This window comes from Pseudophryne corroboree, chromosome 12 (assembly GCF_028390025.1).
Source record: "Pseudophryne corroboree isolate aPseCor3 chromosome 12, aPseCor3.hap2, whole genome shotgun sequence".
In the NCBI taxonomy this organism is placed as follows: Eukaryota; Metazoa; Chordata; class Amphibia; order Anura; family Myobatrachidae; genus Pseudophryne; species Pseudophryne corroboree.
The window spans coordinates 127,849,075-127,864,691 of NC_086455.1; the positions used below are offsets into that span (position 1 = coordinate 127,849,075).

Here is a 15,617-nt window from a genome sequence, read left to right on the forward strand (position 1 = left end):
TACTAATGTGGGGCATATGTGTAAGGTGCATTACATTGTGGAATTATGTGTATTATGGGCATTACTAATGTGGGGCATATGTGTAAGGTGCATTACATTGTGTAATTATGTGTATTATGGGCATTACTAATGTGGGTCATATGTGTAAGGTGCATTACTGTGTGTAATTATGTGTATTATGGGCATTACTGTGTGGCATTATGCAGGGTTGAATTGGCTCACAGGGTAACCAGCCGGTGGGCCCCACTTCCTGAGTGTTGCTGAGTCAGATGCAGAACTAGCGGCGGTGCTAGGGGGCACTAGACAAAATTTTGCCTAGGGCCTCAAATTGGCTAGGGCCGGCTCTGTATCCACAGATCGACATGATGGCCTCTCGACTCAACAAGACACTCAAGCAGTATTGTTTCAGGTCGAGAGACCCACAAGCAGTGGCTGTAGACGCTCTGACAACTCCGTGGGTCTACGAGCTGGTGTATGTGTTTCCTCCACTTCCTCTGATCCCAAGAATTCTAAAAAGAATAAAAAGGGAAAAGGTTCAAGCAATCCTCATTGCTCCAGACTAGCCTCGAAGGGTCTGGTACGTGGATCTTCTTGAGATGTTGATCGAAGATCCGTTGCCTCTACCTCTTCGCGAGGATCTTATGCAACAGGGCCCATTCATCTATCAAGACTTACTGCGGCTACGTTTAACGGCATGGAAGTTGAACGACTGATTCTAGCCAGGAGAGGGATTCCTGACAAGGTCATCCCGACTATAATCCAAGCCAGGAAGGGAGTAACATCTAAACATTACCTTCGTATCTGGAAAAAATCTGTCTCTTGGTGTGAGAGTAGACAATATTCTGTGGTGGAATTTCATATGGGACGTTTCCTGCTCTTCAGTCGGGAGTGGATGTGGGCCTACGTCTAGGCTCCATTAAAGTCCAGATTTCGGCTTTGTCTATTTACTTTCAAAAACAATTGGCTTCTCTCCCTGAGGTCCAGACATTCTTTAAAGGTGTTCTGCACATCCAACCTCCTTTTGTGCCTCCCACAGCACCTTGGGATCTAAATTTGGTGTTGCACTGTCTCCAGTCATACTGGTTTGAACCATTACAGGAGGTAGACGTAAAGTACCTTACGTGGAAGACCGTCACACTGTTGGCCTTGGCTTCAGCAAGACGTGTGTCGGAGCTGGGGCGTTATCTTACAAGAGCCCCTATTTAATTTTACATGAGCTGAACTCAGGACTCGTCAGTAATTTCTTCCTAAGGTGGTGTCCGCATTTCACCTCAACCAACCTATTGTGGTTCCGGTTGTTACGGACACCTCTGCTACTTCAAGGTCTTTGGATGTTGTGAGGGCTTTGAAGGTGTATGTAAAGTGAACAGCTCATCACAGGAAATCGGACCCGCTGTTCGCTCACTACAATCCCAATAAAATTGGGTGTCCTGTTTCAAAGCAGTCCATTGCACGCTGGATTAGGCTCACTATCCAGCATGCTTATTCCACGGCATGCTTGCCGGTTCCAAAATCTGTACAGGCCGACTCCATTAGATCGATGGGTTCCTTTAGGACGGCTGCCCGGGGTGTCTCGGCTTTACAGCTCTGCTAAGCAGCTACTTGGTCAGGTTCGAACATGTTTGCTAAGTTTTACAAGTTCGATACTTTGGCCTCTGAGGACCTTCAGTTTGGTCAATCAGTTCTGCAGGAACCTCAGCAGTATCCCACCCGGTTTGGGAGCTTTGGTACTTCCCCATGGTACTATAATAGGATTTTAATTACCTACCGGTAAATAATTTTCTCGTAGTCCGTAGGGGATACTGGGCGCCCGCCTGGTGCTTCGTTCTTCCTGCACGGTTACTTGGTTAAGTATTTTTGTTCAGCTGTTGCTGTTCCTGTTTCAAGTTTGGTTAGCATGGCTTTCCTCTTGTTCTGTGTGTGCTGATTCGTAATCTCACCACTTCCCTTATCTATCCTTCTCTCAAAGTATGTCCGTCTCCTCGGGCACAGTTTCCTAAGTCTGGTAGGAGGGGCATAGAGGGAGGAGCCAGCGCACACTATCAATTTCTTAAAGTGCCCATGGCTCCTAGTGGACCCGTCTATACCCCATGGTACTAAATGGATTGCCAGTATCTCCTATGGACTATGAGAAAAGGATTTACCGGTAGGTAATTAAAATATTATCTATATATATATATATATATATATATATATATATATATATAAATCCTGTATAGAGTGCACTCACCAGACGAATTCTGTAGCCAACAGGGTTTTAATAAAGCATCATGTACAACATCACACCGACGTTTCGGTCCTTATTAGGACCTTTGTCAAGGTTCAACTAATACCCATACAGCTTATCCATATATAGCCATCACCTTAATTACAATGTATACAAAAAAAACCGACATAGAACATATATAACACGGACATACACACAATTAATATTACTTACTATAGTGCTTATTCAGACCCACTTATGCTCTCACATGTACCTCTCCTCCACCCCGTGTATTTACAGGACGGACTGTTGCTCGCTGCTTCCCGCCTCATCTACCGTCGCTGCTGAACCGCACGCTGGCGGAGGCGGAAGTATTCACAACATTATTTGGAGCGCACCCACATGATCTCGTCACGTGGTGCCTCCAACAACCAATAGCGTATGTAATGGTACTCACGTGTGGCGTGCGCATCATCACGTCTGGCGCACGCGTCATCACGTCTTACGACTGATCACTAATGTATTACCACACAGTCGTTGCCCGGAAACTTAGTCACCTAGCAACCAAGGTTTAATGTGAGCACATAATAAGCTACATAGCAACCGGAGCTGGTATAATCATATTCGATAATCATTACACTTATTTACATAGCAAATTCATGACATAAGAGGATCTGAAGGCCACTAGATAAAAATGGTTAAAGAACATAACCCACATAGTGAACCATATTCATCACCTTAATCACTATACATAGTATGGATCGTGCATAGAAACAGGTAACACAGACCGGAACACACATAAAAAATAAAAGAAACAATCAGACTAAATCCTACAACGGGGCATTGAATCTAACAGACGATGTCCACATCCATATTTCATAGAAAGATATTGAAATGCACCGAATCATTAAGACCCTTTGGGTAGACAGTATCCAATCTCTGTATCCAATATGCCTCACGGCGTAAAAGGATCTTGGCACGGTCGCCACCCCTAGGAAGCGGTGGTATTCTGTCTATAACCATATACCGTAAAGCTGTCAATTGGTGTTGATGTTGTACAAAATGACGTGCAACTGGTTTGTCAGACCCACCTGCTTTTAATGCCAGTCTGATATTTGAACGATGGTTAGTAATTCGTTCGCGAAATGACCTAATTGTCTTTCCCACGTACACTAGTGAACACGGGCATATCAGGATATAAATCACGTAATCAGATGTGCACGTCAGTCGGTGTTGTATTGGTATCCGTCTACCATCGTGTGGGTGTGGGAAACTATTTCCAGTTAGCATACTTCTGCAAGTTGTGCAGTTCGGGCACTTATAGCATCCCAATTTCTTTGTGGGTAGCCAATTATCTACTTCTTTACCAACCGATTGGTCAGGGCGCATGAGCATGTTCCGTAGATTCGGTCCCCGTCTGTATGCAATCAGCGGTTGCTTTGGAAGCACATCCTTGAGTGCACCATCCGTAGCCACAATACCCCAATTTTTCTTAATGGCAGATCGTGTGGCAAAACTGCCAGTATCATATGTGGTAAGAAACACAAATGGTTTTTTGGTACTTTCCGGCAAAGACCTCTTACCAACCTTGTGGCGATGCTCAGCCATTTTCAGACATCGTTCAATAACATTAGGGTGATATCCCCTATCCAGAAAGCGGTGCTGCATTTCTCTAAGTTGGTCTTTGAGGATCTCTGTATCCGAGTTATTCCTTATTACTCTGATAAACTGAGAAATTGGTAAGCTCTCCTTAAGTGGCTTTGGATGGTAACTACTATAGTGTAACAGTGTGTTCCGATCTGTGGCCTTTCTATACAATTTAAACCCATAACCCCCATCTGTGGCGAACACAGTCACATCCAAAAAGTTAATACTCCTAGAATCACACTCCATCGTGAATCGAATCGGTGTATCTAGTTGATTGAGATGCGATACCATACTCTCCAATGTAGCTCTGTCTCCAGACCATAACAGAAATTATTACCGGTGTTTGGGGGTAGTATCGGTTACTATAAACGTTACATAGACGATATATTTCTGTTATGGTCTGGAGACAGAGCTACATTGGAGAGTATGGTATCGCATCTCAATCAACTAGATACACCGATTCGATTCACGATGGAGTGTGATTCTAGGAGTATTAACTTTTTGGATGTGACTGTGTTCGCCACAGATGGGGGTTATGGGTTTAAATTGTATAGAAAGGCCACAGATCGGAATACACTGTTACACTATAGTAGTTACCATCCAAAGCCACTTAAGGAGAGCTTACCAATTTCTCAGTTTATCAGAGTAATAAGGAATAACTCGGATACAGAGATCCTCAAAGACCAACTTAGAGAAATGCAGCACCGCTTTCTGGATAGGGGATATCACCCTGATGTTATTGAACGATGTCTGAAAATGGCTGAGCATCGCCACAAGGTTGGTAAGAGGTCTTTGCCGGAAAGTACCAAAAAATCATTTGTGTTTCTTACCACATATGATACTGGCAGTTTTGCCACACGATCTGCCATTAAGAAAAATTTCGGTATTGTAGCTACGGATGGTGCACTCAAGGATGTGCTTCCATAGCAACCGCTGATTGCATACAGACGGGGACCGAATCTACGGAACATGCTCATGCGCCCTGACCAATCGGTCGGTAAAGAAGTAGATAATTGGCTACCCACAAAGAAATTGGGATGCTATAAGTGCCCGAACTGCACAACTTGCAGAAGTATGCTAACTGGAAATAGTTTCCCACACCCACACGATGGTAGACGGATACCAATACAACACCGACTGACGTGCACATCTGATTACGTGATTTATATCCTGATATGCCCGTGTTCACTAGTGTACGTGGGAAAGACAATTAGGTCATTTCGCGAACGAATTACTAACCATCGTTCAAATATCAGACTGGCATTAAAAGCAGGTGGGTCTGACAAACCAGTTGCACGTCATTTTGTACAACATCAACACCAATTGACAGCTTTAGGGTATATGGTTATAGACAGAATACCACCGCTTCCTAGGGGTGGCGACCGTGCCAAGATCCTTTTACGCCGTGAGGCATATTGGATACAGAGATTGGATACTGTCTACCCAAAGGGTCTTAATGATTCGGTACATTGAATTGTGAGTGCAGACAACCTTATCTTTTATATATATATATATATATATATATATATATATATATATATATATATCTATATATATATATAATCTCAAAAAGTACTATTCCACAGCACTCACCTGTTTGGGAAAGCGGTTAAGATACCGCCGCTCAGAATCACGGCAGTAACAATGTCGATGCCGGAATCCTGCCAAGCGGCACAATACTGATGCCGGAATACCAGCAACACAGGCTATTCTCCTTCTGTGGGTGGCCACAACACCCACAGAGTGAGAATATAATCTGTGGTGAGTGCAGCACATACACTCGTCCTATCTTCTTGTTCAGAAATTTGTAGTAAACACAGTTCAGCAGCCCTGTGCTTGTAACCCACCCAACCCTAAAATGTGGGTGTGGTATTGAAAGTCGACAGTAACTAGGTCGACAATGTCTAGGTCGACCACTATTGGTCGACAGTAACTAGGTCGACAGGGTGTCTAGGTCTACAGGGTCTTTAGGTCGACATGTTCTAGGTCGACAGGTCAAAAGGTCGACATGAGTTTTTAATGTTATTTTGGTGTCGTTTTCTTCGTAGAGTGACCGGGAACCCCAATTAGTGCACCGCTACCGCTTCGCTTGGCACAGATTACCGTTCCAATCGTAGTCCACGTGGATCGTTAAGTATGAAAAGGTTAAAACAAAGAAAAAAATTGTGAAAACTCACGTCGACCTTTTAACCTGTCGGCCTAAAGACCCTGTCGACCTAGACACCATGTCGACCTAGTTACTGTCGACCAATAGTGGTCGACCTAGACATTGTCGACCTAGTTACTGTCGACTTTCAATCCGGATCCCCTAAAATGTTTAGGGGGAAAAACCTAACCCATAAACACTCTCTCTGAGTTTCACTTTGCCTAATGTGCTGGATAATTATTTACTGCTAGTAAGTGCTGCTTCGCGGACCCAGAGAGTGTACTGTAATTGTGGACAGAGAGATAAGCAGCTATAATTAGCTATCTGGGGCAGCACAGGGTTCCGCCAACACTCACACATGCAAAATACAGCCAAAATAAGCATAACACCTAGTCTGCCCTGTCCTCTGGATCTAGGCTGTCCCACCAAAATCGGGCCAATTGGGTGGAATGAAGAAATCAGGACAAATCCCGTTCAGAAAACTCAGGACCACCTAACCAGAATCCAGGCAGGTGGCAAACTGGGCTGCGCTCTCCTTCCTCATCACTCCTTTGTCTGCTGGGTGCTGCTGGTGTATTAAGCTCCTTTGCTGCCCAGCCAAAGTTTGGAATGTTGTGGCCCTTTATGGAGAAGAGATGGGTTCTATCTACCTACCAGAGAATGGAGCTCTCTAGGCCTCCTCCCCAACCAGCCCCAACTTTATCTTTATTTATAGGCCTCCTCTACTAAACCTATTCAGAAGGAAGAGGAAAGAATTGGTCTTGTAGTGGCGCACTAATACATAGTAATAATACACAATTAAATATAACTTTTAATCACATCTTATTAAAAGGCCTGTAACTGTGAAATATAAAAAACTGCAAACAAGTGACAAGACAGAGTGCAACATATAGTGTTAAAACCACACACTGTACCCTCCTGTATTAACAATGTATTAATGAACTATTTAATTTCCCGGTACTATCACTATGACCTCCATTAGGTATGTTGTGTGTACTTCTAGGCTGTGTATTTATCACAATAAAGGATTCTTATATCCATATTCCTGTGTGTTTCCTTCATATGATGTTTCAGCTAGATCATATATCTAAATACACTTATGTGTGTTGGATCCAAATTTAATCCTAAACCGATCCCTGTGGTTGTTATGTAGTTATTCTTATCTTATGTCCACGATCTACTATAATTGTTATCCGCTGCTGGCTGGTGTTCCCCTATAGTTCTCCAATATAACTCATATGTCCAGATTTCTATAGTGCTATCAGCAGAAATTCACCCATAGTGGACCTATCAATATCTGATAATTTAAGTGGGATAACCACTGTATGAAAAGGTTGATAATGCCAACAGTGGAAATTTGTGGACACAACTTCATTGCTGTATAAATTATAAATCTGGAGTAGCCCAGTCAATCAAAATGACCTTAGTAACTTCTGCTGTTACCCCTGTTAGACAGGATATTGCTTAAATAGTTCACATTACTCAGCACTATATTACATTGGTTAATCCCATCGGGTGGTCTTCAGTTTGCCGAATGTCGGGATCCCGGCGCACAGTATACCGGCGCCGGAATCCCGGCATACCGACATATATTCTCCCTCGTGGGGGTCCACGACCCCCCTGGAGGGAGAATAAAATAGCGTAAATTAACGCGTAACGCGTAACCCGTAGCGTGGTGAGCGCAGCGAGCCCGCAAGGGGCTCCTTTGCGCTCGCCACGGTGTCGGTATGCCGGCGGTCGGGCTCCCGGCGCCGGTATGCTGGTCGCCGGGATCCCGGCCGCCGGCATACCATACTACACCCCAATACATTCATAGCTCCACTACATAACTTCTGTAGTCCCAGATGCATCACATTAATTTCTCTAACGTCCTAAGTGGATGCTGGGACTCCGTAAGGACCATGGGGAATAGCTGCTCCGCAGGAGACAGGGAGACAGGGCACAAAATAAAAGCTTGAGATATCAGGTGGTGTGCACTGGCTCCTCCCCCTATGACCCTCCTCCAAGCCAGTTAGATTTTTGTGCCCGGCCGAGAAGGGTGCAAACTAGGTAGCTCTCCAGAGCTGCTTAGAATAAAAGTTTAGTTAGGTTTTTTTTATTTTCAGTGAGTCCTGCTGGCAACAGGCTCACTGCATCGTGGGACTAAGGGGAGAAGAAGCGAACTCACCTGAGTGCAGAGTGGATTGGGCTTCTTAGGCTACTGGACGTTAGCTCCAGAGGGACGATCACAGGTTCAGCCTGGATGGGTCACCGGAGCCGCGCCGCCGTCCCCCTTACAGAGCCAGAAGAGACGAAGGTCCGGTGAAAGCGGCGGCAGAAGACATCCTGTCTTCAAGACTAAGGTAGCGCACAGCACCGCAGCTGTGCGCCATTGCTCTCAGCACACTTCACACTCCGGTCACTGAGGGTGCAGGGCGCTGGGGGGGAGCGCCCTGAGACGCAATATAACACACATATACCTTAGCTGGCAAAAGGAATACATCACATATAGCTCCAGGGCTATATGGATGTATTTTTTCCCCTGCCATTTTACACAAAAAAGCGGGAGTTAAGGACGTCGTGAAGGGGCGGGGCCTATCTCCTCAGCACACTGGCGCCATTATTCCCTCACAGCTCCGCTGGAAGGACGGCTCCCTGATTCTCCCCTGCAGTACTGCATCTGATTCAGGGTAAAAAAGAGAAGGGGGGGCATTTTGGCAGCAAATAACTAGATTAACAGCAGCTATAAGGGATTAACACTTATATAAGGTTATCCCTGTATATATATAGCGCTGGGTGTGTGCTGGCAGACTCTCCCTCTGTCTCTCCAAAGGGCTAAGTGGGGTCCTGTCCTCTATCAGAGCATTCCCGGTGTGTGTGCTGTGTGTCGGTACGCGTGTGTCGACATGCATGAGGAGGAAAATGAGGTGGAGGCGGAGCAGTTGCCTGTGTTAGTGATGTCACCCCCTAGGGAGTCGACACCTGACTGGATGATTGTGTTTAAGCAATTAAGTGATAATGTCAGCAATTTACAAAAAACTGTTGACGACATGAGAAAGCCGGCAAATCAATTAGTGCCTGTTCAGGCGTCTCAGACACCCTCAGGGGCCCTAAAACGGCCGCTACCTCAGTGGGTCGACACGGATCCAGATACAGATACTGAATCTAGTGTCGACGGTGACGAGACAAACGTAATGTCCAGTAGGGCCACACGTTACATGATCACGGCAATGAAAGAGGCATTGAACCTTTCTGACACTACAAATACCTCAAAGGCGGGTATTATGTGGGGTGTGAAAAAACTGCCAATAGTTTTTCCTGAGTCTGAGGAAATAAATGAGGTGTGTGATAAAGCGTGGGTTTCCCCCGATAAAAAACAGCTAATTTCTAATAAGTTATTAGCACTATACCCTTTCCCGCCAGAGGTTAGGGCACGGTGGGAAACACCCCCTAGGGTAGATAAGGCGCTCACACGTTTATCTAAACAAGTAGCGTTACCGTCCCCTGATACGGCCACCCTCAAAGAACCAGCTGATAGGAGGCTGGAAAATATCCTGAAAAGTATATACACACATACTGGTGTTATACTGCGACCAGCAATCGCATCAGCCTGGATGTGCAGTGCTGGAGTCGCATGGGCGGATTCCCTGACTGAGAATATTGATACCCTGGATAGGGACAATATTCTGTTAACTATAGAACATTTAAAGGATGCATTGCTATATATGCGTGATGCGCAGAGGGATATTTGTACCCTGGCATCAAGAGTAAGCGCAATGTCCATCTCTGCCAGAAGAGCATTATGGACCAGACAGTGGTCAGGGGACGCAGATTCCAAACGGCACATGGAAGTATTGCCGTATAAGGGGGAGGAGTTATTTGGGGCTGGTCTAACAGACCTGGTGGCCACGGCAACGGCTGGAAAATCCACCTTTTTACCCCAGGTTACTTCACATCAACAGAAAAAGACACAGTCTTTTCAAACTCAGTCCTTTCGTTCCCATAAGTACAAGCGAGCAAAAGGTCACTCGTTTCTGCCCAAGGGCAGAGGAAGAGGAAAAAGGCAGCACCATGCAGCCGCTTCCCAGGAGCTGAAGCCCTCCCCTGCTTCTGCCAAGTCTTCAGCATGACGCTGGGGCTTTACAAGCAGACTCAGACACGGTGGGGGCCCGTCTCAAGAATTTCAACGCGCAGTGGGCTCACTCGCAAGTGGATCCCTGGATTCTACAGGTAGTATCACAGGGGTACAAACTGGAATTCGAGGCGTTTCCTCCTCATCGGTTCCTGAAGTCTGCTTTACCAAAGTCTCCCTCCGACAGGGAGGCAGTTCTGGAAGCCATTCACAAGCTGTACTCCCAGCAGGTGATAATCAAGGTACCCCTCTTACAACAGGGGAAGGGGTATTATTTCACACTATTTGTGGTACCGAAGCCGGACGGCTCGGTGAGACCAATATTAAATCTAAAATCTTTGAACACTTACATAAAAAGGTTCAAATTCAAGATGGAGTCACTCAGAGCGGTGATAGCGAACCTGGAAGAGGGGGACTATATGGTGTCGCTGGACATCAAGGATGCTTATCTCCACGTCCCAATATATCCTTCTCACCAAGGGTACCTCAGGTTTGTAGTACAAAACTGTCATTATCAGTTTCAGACGCTGCCGTTTGGATTGTCCACGGCGCCTCGGGTCTTTACCAAGGTAATGGCCGAAATGATGATTCTTCTACGAAGAAAAGGCATCTTAATTATCCCTTACTTGGACGATCTCCTGATAAGGGCAAGAACCAAGGAACAGTTAGAAGTCGGAGTGGCACTATCTCAGGTAGTGCTAAGTCAGCACGGATGGATTCTAAATATTCCAAAATCGCAGCTGATTCCAACGACGCGTCTACTGTTCTTAGGAATGATTCTGGACACAGTCCAGAAGAAGGTGTTTCTCCCGGAGGAGAAGGCCAGGGAGTTATCCGAGCTAGTCAGGAACCTCCTAAAACCAGGACAGGTCTCAGTGCATCAGTGCACAAGGGTCCTGGGAAAAATGGTGGCTTCTTACGAAGCGATTCCATTCGGAAGATTCCATGCAAGAACTTTTCAGTGGGATCTACTGGGAAAATGGTCCGGATCGCATCTTCAGATGCATCAACGGATAACCCTGTCGCCAAGGACAAGGGTGTCTCTCCTGTGGTGGCTTCAGAAGGCTCATCTACTAGAGGGCCGCAGATTTGGCATTCAGGATTGGATCCTGGTAACCACGGATGCCAGCCTGAGAGGCTGGGGAGCAGTCACACAGGGAAGGAATTTCCAGGGCTTGTGGTCAAGCATGGAAACATCTCTTCATATAAACATTCTAGAACTAAGGGCCATTTACAATGCCTTAATTCAAGCAAAACCTCTGCTTCAGGGTCAGGCGGTGTTGATCCAGTCGGACAACATCACGTCAGTCGCCCACATAAACAGACAGGGCGGCACGAGAAGCAGGAGGGCAATGGCAGAAAATGCAAGGATTCTTCGCTGGGCGGAAAATCATGTGATAGCACTGTCAGCAGTGTTCATTCCGGGAGTGGACAACTGGGAAGCAGACTTCCTCAGCAGACACGACCATCACCCGGGAGAGTGGGGACTTCACCCAGAAGTCTTCCACCAAATTGTAAACCGTTGGGAAAGACCAAAGGTGGACATGATGGCGTCACGTCTAAACAAAAAACTGGACAGATATTGCGCCAGGTCAAGGGACCCTCAGGCAATAGCAGTGGACGCTCTGGTAACGCCGTGGGTGTACCAGTCAGTGTATGTATTCCCTCCTCTGCCCCTCATACCGAAAGTATTGAGAATCATAAGAAGGAGAGGAGTAAGAACTATACTCGTGGTTCCGGATTGGCCAAGAAGGTCTTGGTACCCGGAACTTCAAGAGATGCTCACGGACGAACCGTGGCCTCTACCTCTAAGACAGGACCTGCTACTGCAGGGGCCTTGTCTGTTCCAAGACTTACCGCGGCTGCGTTTGACGGCATGGCGGTTGAACGCCGGATCCTGAAGGACAAGGGCATTCCAGAAGAAGTCATCCCTACTCTGGTAAAAGCCAGAAAGGAAGTAACCGCAAAACATTATCACCGCATTTGGCGTAAATATGTTGCGTGGTGTGAGGCCAAGAAGGCCCCTACACAGGAATTTCAACTGGGTCGTTTCTTGCATTTCCTGCAAACAGGACTGTCTATGGGCCTAAAATTAGGGTCCATTAAGGTTCAAATTTCGGCCCTGTCGATATTCTTCCAGAAAGAACTGGCTTCAGTACCTGAAGTTCAGACATTTGTGAAAGGGGTGCTGCACATACAGCCTCCTTTTGTGCCTCCAGTGGCACCTTGGGATCTCAATGTTGTGTTGAGATTTCTAAAATCACACTGGTTTGAACCATTGTCTACGGTAGATTTAAAATATCTCACGTGGAAGGTGTCGATGCTGTTGGCCTTGGCTTCAGCTAGGCGTGTGTCAGAATTGGCGGCTTTATCATGTAAAAGCCCTTACCTAAATTTTCATTCTGACAGGGCGGAATTGAGGACTCGTCCTCAATTTCTACCTAAGGTGGTTTCTGCATTTCACATGAACCAACCTATTGTGGTACCTGCGGCTACTAGGGACTTAGAGGACTCTAAGTTGCTGGACGTTGTCAGGGCCTTGAAAATATATGTTTCCAGGACGGCTGGAGTCAGGAAAACTGACTCGCTGTTTATCCTGTATGCACCCAACAAGCTGGGTGCTCCTGCTTCAAAGCAGACGATTGCTCGTTGGATTTGTAGTACAATTCAGCTTGCACATTCCGTGGCAGGATTGCCACAGCCAAAATCAGTAAAAGCCCATTCCACAAGGAAAGTGGGCTCATCTTGGGCGGCTGCCCGAGGGGTCTCGGCTTTACAACTTTGCCGAGCAGCTACTTGGTCAGGGGCAAACACGTTTGCTAAATTCTACAAATTTGATACCCTGGCTGAGGAGGACCTGGAGTTCTCTCATTCGGTGCTGCAGAGTCATCCGCACTCTCCCGCCCGTTTGGGAGCTTTGGTATAATCCCCATGGTCCTTACGGAGTCCCAGCATCCACTTAGGACGTTAGAGAAAATAAGATTTTACTTACCGATAAATCTATTTCTCGTAGTCCGTAGTGGATGCTGGGCGCCCATCCCTAGTGCGGATTGTCTGCAATACTTGTATATAGTTATTGTTACAAAAAATTCGGGTTATTATTGTTGAGCCATCTTTTCAGAGGCTCCTTTAAATTTATCATACTGTTAACTGGGTTCAGATCACGAGTTGTACGGTGTGATTGGTGTGGCTGGTATGAGTCTTACCCGGGATTCAATATCCTTCCTTATTATGTACGCTCGTCCGGGCACAGTATCCTAACTGGCTTGGAGGAGGGTCATAGGGGGAGGAGCCAGTGCACACCACCTGATATCTCAAGCTTTTATTTTGTGCCCTGTCTCCCTGTCTCCTGCGGAGCCGCTATTCCCCATGGTCCTTACGGAGTCCCAGCATCCACTACGGACTACGAGAAATAGATTTATCGGTAAGTAAAATCTTATTATTCCCACATTACAATTAACAGCTCCCAACAGACATAGTAATACAACATAATAATAATAATAATAATAATACAACAACATAATAATCTTCACTACATTAAAATATGCCAACACATATCATTATGCACTTTACATTAATACCCCCACACTTAGTATATTATTATCACATCCTTATATCCTCATTATATTATTAATGCCATCACACAGCACATTACATTTAAACCATTACACACATAAGCAGACATTCCATTAATATCCCTGAACACTTACCTGACCAGCTAAGTTGGCTGTTGGGAGAACTGTCTGCCTATGCAGGAGAACACTGAATTAAATAGCAGTAGAAAGATTTTATACAATGAATCGTGATATAGACACATTTTTATACAAAATGACATTATTTCATTGTCTGAAGCTCAACAATATGCTGCTTACTTTATATTCACATGTTACACCCATTACAAACTATTTAAATGCATACATAAGAACCTATACAATATACCTAAATGTCTCCCACTGTTAGATTGATAGGACAGACTCTAACTGTGAACCTGCTTGGGGTGGGTAAGCACAATATGCAGCTGCGGGAGGGCGGCGGGCAGACTGAAGTCACTTTACGTGTGTGTGTGTGTGTGTGTGTGTGTGTGTGTGTGTATGTAGATAGATATATAGATTAGATATATATGTGCTTGCACTCAGTCTACATCTGAAATAGAAGACATGTAAAACAGTCAATAAACACAATTATCTGAACATAAAGCAACAGAGTTCCAAGACTTTCGATCCAATTCTGAGGTCATGACTCCAGGTAACATTCCAAAGGAGCCTACAGCAAGGACCCAAACCTTATCTTACTCACTCGTCAATGTTGCGATCCGCCGACATTTTCTTGATCGGAGCAGCTGTGGGTGACAGTGCATTGACACCCACAAAACGTGGCGTTGATGCCCCGTTCCTATATAATTAGGACATGGGAAGCAGGATACTGGGGAAAACAAGGTTTATAGTGCAAATAGTTGCCGGTATGGGGGCTATGGTGCTGTACAATGTGAAATCGGTAATGAACGATTGATTTTCTTTATAGTCAAATTTTAACATACTTTGTTGATTGTGTTCTTCTTCATATATTCCTCCCCAGATGCACCTCCGTACATTATGATGTTGACCTCCCTTCCACTAGTGTTATTATAACTTTTCACAACGAAGCTCGATCTACTCTACTCCGAACAATTAAAAGGTGGGTATGCATTCTGGATGAGATGCAGGTTATACCTGCTTTTGACAACAAAGGGTGGTACAGTAAAAAACTGAGGTATGAAGAACCCACCAGGCAGTCTCATTGGGGCTGGTTCAATGATGTTTTACATAAGGATCTTGCCATTTTTAACTTGTGTGTATGCTCTGCAGCCAAACAAACTCATCTGGGAGCAATCATAAGATCTGTACACCTCTCCTCAACATCTCTATTTGTGACTGAATTTTGTATAACTTGGGGGGCAACAGGGCGTGCACACCAGGGCTAGGTTAAGGCTTCAGGGGGCCCGGGCCACCTGAAGCCAGGTGTGCCTGCCCCCACTTCTCTGGCCCTCCATATTATATCAGCACCGCCCCCATCCGGTGGAGGGTTCCGGTGTGAATGGTCAACAGTCATTAGGTTGACCACTATTGGTTGATATTGACATGGACACATGGTTGACACATGACAGGTCGACACACAAAAAGGTCAACGTGAATTTTTTTACTTTTTGGTGTAATTTTTCTGTAACATGACCGGGAACCCCAATTAGTGTCCCGCGTCCCTTTGCATGGGTTGCTTCGCTCGCCATGCTACGGGCAAGGCTACTATTCCCAATCATAATCCATGTGGATGGTAAAGTATAAAAAATTTAAAAATCTATATTTTTTTTAAATAAGACATGTCGACCATTTTCATGTGTCGACCATGTGTCCATATCGACCATGTCAATGTCGACCAATATTGGTCAACCTAATGTCTGTCAACCATCCAAACGGATACACCGGTGGAGGGAGAGTAGAGGAAGATGTGGTGGGAATGGAGAGGCAGACATG

The 15,617-nt window shown here is 45.5% G+C and overlaps 1 protein-coding gene across 1 annotated transcript in view; it reads left to right on the forward strand.

Moving 5' to 3' along the window:
- The window catches only part of GALNT16 (polypeptide N-acetylgalactosaminyltransferase 16), a 195,349-nt gene that overhangs the window by 73,184 nt on the left and 106,548 nt on the right, over positions 1–15,617 (forward strand). Inside the window, exon 3 of the mRNA XM_063948010.1 lies at positions 14,686–14,784. Coding sequence (XP_063804080.1) covers positions 14,686–14,784 — 99 coding nt within the window. The remainder of the gene's footprint in view (positions 1–14,685; positions 14,785–15,617) is intronic.